Below are 2901 nucleotides of genomic sequence, written 5' to 3'. Positions count from 1 at the left end.
GAGCCTGAAAACCACTCGGATTCAATCTTGGCATTTGATTTGGACACAGGAGATGTCAAGTGGTATATGTGAGAAATTCATATGATACATTCAATTCAAAATTAATACTTGCAAGATGAACTGAATCTGTAAAAGACTAGGCATAGTCTACTTACCTCCAGCCATTGATTCAAGTTGCTGTAATCGGTTTCCAAACTCTGATGATCTCCTATGGATGGTCTATTACTGAAGAAAGAAAAACGGTAGATCACGAGTTCGGGACCATATGTGAAATATATATGCGTGGCTTCCCATCATACCACGTCTCTACAGATTTGCCACACCCTCCTTTAACGCAATGGAAAAAGTGCGATTATGGTGGAGGACGTGGGTGTGACCACTTCAAAATCACCCCTTCATGGTGGTGAACGTGGAGACGACATGGGGTGGTGATAACATTCTCCCACTTGGTCCACACCTTTAACTTAATGTCCTATCTTAATCCATCAATTATCCATATTAAGTAACAAATACATGAATCATGGCGATAAGTCCTCTATATAACGAGTATTATCTTCCATGTATTACAATGCATTCATTTCTTAACATTTTACTTTGTGGCAATATTAATATTACTTAATGAATAAACCCTATGTTCATTCTTGGTCCAATGAAGTTGAATTTTCTCAAAATTAAATAAAGGTGCACATCAATATGAGAAAACATCATAATAAGAGTTTGTACAATAAAAACTACATAAGGGAACTAAGTCCCATGTTCATTACATGATCCTTGAATTTGAACGGTGGCATGCCCTTAGTCAAAGGATCAACAATCATCAATTTAGTGCTAATGTGCTCAATGACCACTTTCTTTTCTTTAACACGTTCTCTTATGGCTAGATACTTAATGTCAATGTGCTTGCTTCGACTTCCACTTTTATTGTTCTTTGCCATAAAGACTGCAGCTGAATTGTCACAATATATACTCAATGGCCTAGATATTGAATCCATAACTCTAAGTCCAGAAATGAAACTCTTGAGCCATACACCATGTGAAGTAGCCTCAAAACAAGATATGAACTCAACTTCCATAATAGAAGTAGCAGTCATGGTTTGCTTAACGCTCTTCCAAGATATAGCTCCACCGGCCAATATAAAAATGTATCCAGATGTTGATTTACGTGAATCAACACAGTTAGCAATGTCTGAATCTGAGTAGCCAACTACCTTTAAATTGCTTGTTCGTCTGTACATAAGCTCGTAATCTTTGGTTCCTTGAAGATATCTTATCACTTTCTTTGCAGCTTTCCAATGGTCTATACCTGGGTTACTCTGTCCTAACGTTCCAACAGCAAATGCAATGTCAGGCCTTGTGCAGACCTGAGCATACATCAAACTTCCGACTGCAGAAGCATATGGAATGTTCTTCATCTATTCCCTCTCAAGATCATTTTTCGGGCATTGGTTCAGATTGAACTTATCACCCTTCACTATAGGGGAAACACTAGGTGAACAATTCTTCATCCGAAATCTCTCTAAAACTTTATTGATATAGGTTTCTTGAGACAAACCTAAGATACCTTTAAATCTGTCTCTATGGATCTTAATGCAATGACATAAGATGCCTCACCCATATCCTTCATGTCAAAATTTTTAGAGAGGAATTGTTTCACCTCATGAAGTAAACCCTTATCATTGGTTGCAAGTAAGATGTCATCCACGTATAAAACAAGAAAACAAACTTTACTCCCACTAACCTTAAGGTATATGCATTGATCCATAACATTTTCAACAAAACCAAATGAAGAAATTATGTTATGGAATTTTAAATACCATTGGCGGGATGCTTGTTTCAAACCGTATATGGATTTCTTAAGCTTACAAACCAATTGCTCACCATCACTAGAGGGGAATCCTTCAGGTTGTTTCATGTAAACCTCCTCCTCTAGCTCTCCATTAAGAAATGTTGTTTTCACATCCATTTGTTGCAATTCTAAATCAAAGTGGGCTACTAATGCCAATATAATGCGCAAGGAATCCTTTTTAGATACAGAAGAAAAGGTTTCCGTGTAATCGATTCCTTCTTTTTGAGTGAACCCCTTTGCAACAAGTCTGGCCTTGTATCTCTCAATGTTGCCTGATGAGTCTTTCTTTGTCTTAAAAACCCATTTACAACCAATGGTTTTTACACCATTAGGCAACTCAACAAGGTCCCAAACATCGTTGCACCTCATGGAACTCATCTCATCCTTCATGGCATTGTACCACAATTCTAATTCTTTGCAACTCATGGCTTGTGAAAATGATTCTGGATCATTTTCGGCTCCTATATTGTAGTCAAATTCTTATAGATACACTACATAATCACTAGGAATTGCTGACCTCTTAGTTCGAGCAGACCTTCTTAAGGTTGCACCAATATCTTCCGAGGAAGTATGAGGTTCAACTTGTTGTTCAGAAGTGTTAGGCAACTCCTGATCAACTTGGTTTATAGGAATGTTGTCAACAACTTGTGGAACTTCAATGACTGGTTGAACTTCATCAATTGTTCGTTCAACACCCGTTTGTACTTGAGGGGTGTTATGAACAATAAACAATCTATCGCTTGAAGTGGAAGGTTGAGACTCTGTATGATCAATATCAGAAACTATGTTTCTAAATTGATCGCTCCCACCGACCAAGTCATATTCAAGAAATTTAGCATTTCTTGATTCCACAATCCTAGTGTTGTGAGATGGACAATAAAATCTGTACCCCTTGGACTTTTCAGCATATCCAATGAAATACCCACTAATAGTCCTTGGGTCCAGTTTCTTCTCTTGTGGATTATAAATTCTCACTTCAAACGAGCATCCCCAAACGCGCATATGTCGTAAACTCGATTTCCAACCTTTCAATAACTTAAATGGCGTTTTTGGGA

At 37.7% G+C, this 2901-nt stretch overlaps 1 protein-coding gene across 1 annotated transcript; it reads right to left on the bottom strand.

Moving 5' to 3' along the window:
- Window positions 1-352: 352 nt before the first annotated feature.
- Window positions 353-1412, bottom strand: LOC132255092 (secreted RxLR effector protein 161-like). The gene is made up of 2 exons (XM_059742747.1): window positions 1029-1412; window positions 353-472 (listed from the first exon to the last, which is right to left on the bottom strand). Exons 1-2 carry the CDS (start codon window positions 1410-1412, stop codon window positions 353-355), a joined length of 504 nt encoding a protein of 167 aa, XP_059598730.1.
- Window positions 1413-2901: the final 1489 nt, after the last annotated feature.

This window comes from Vitis vinifera, chromosome 14 (assembly GCF_030704535.1).
Source record: "Vitis vinifera cultivar Pinot Noir 40024 chromosome 14, ASM3070453v1".
Taxonomy (NCBI): domain Eukaryota; kingdom Viridiplantae; phylum Streptophyta; class Magnoliopsida; order Vitales; family Vitaceae; genus Vitis; species Vitis vinifera.
The sequence above is the reverse complement of the archived record's forward strand: the minus strand, read 5'-3'. Positions and strand labels throughout refer to the sequence as shown.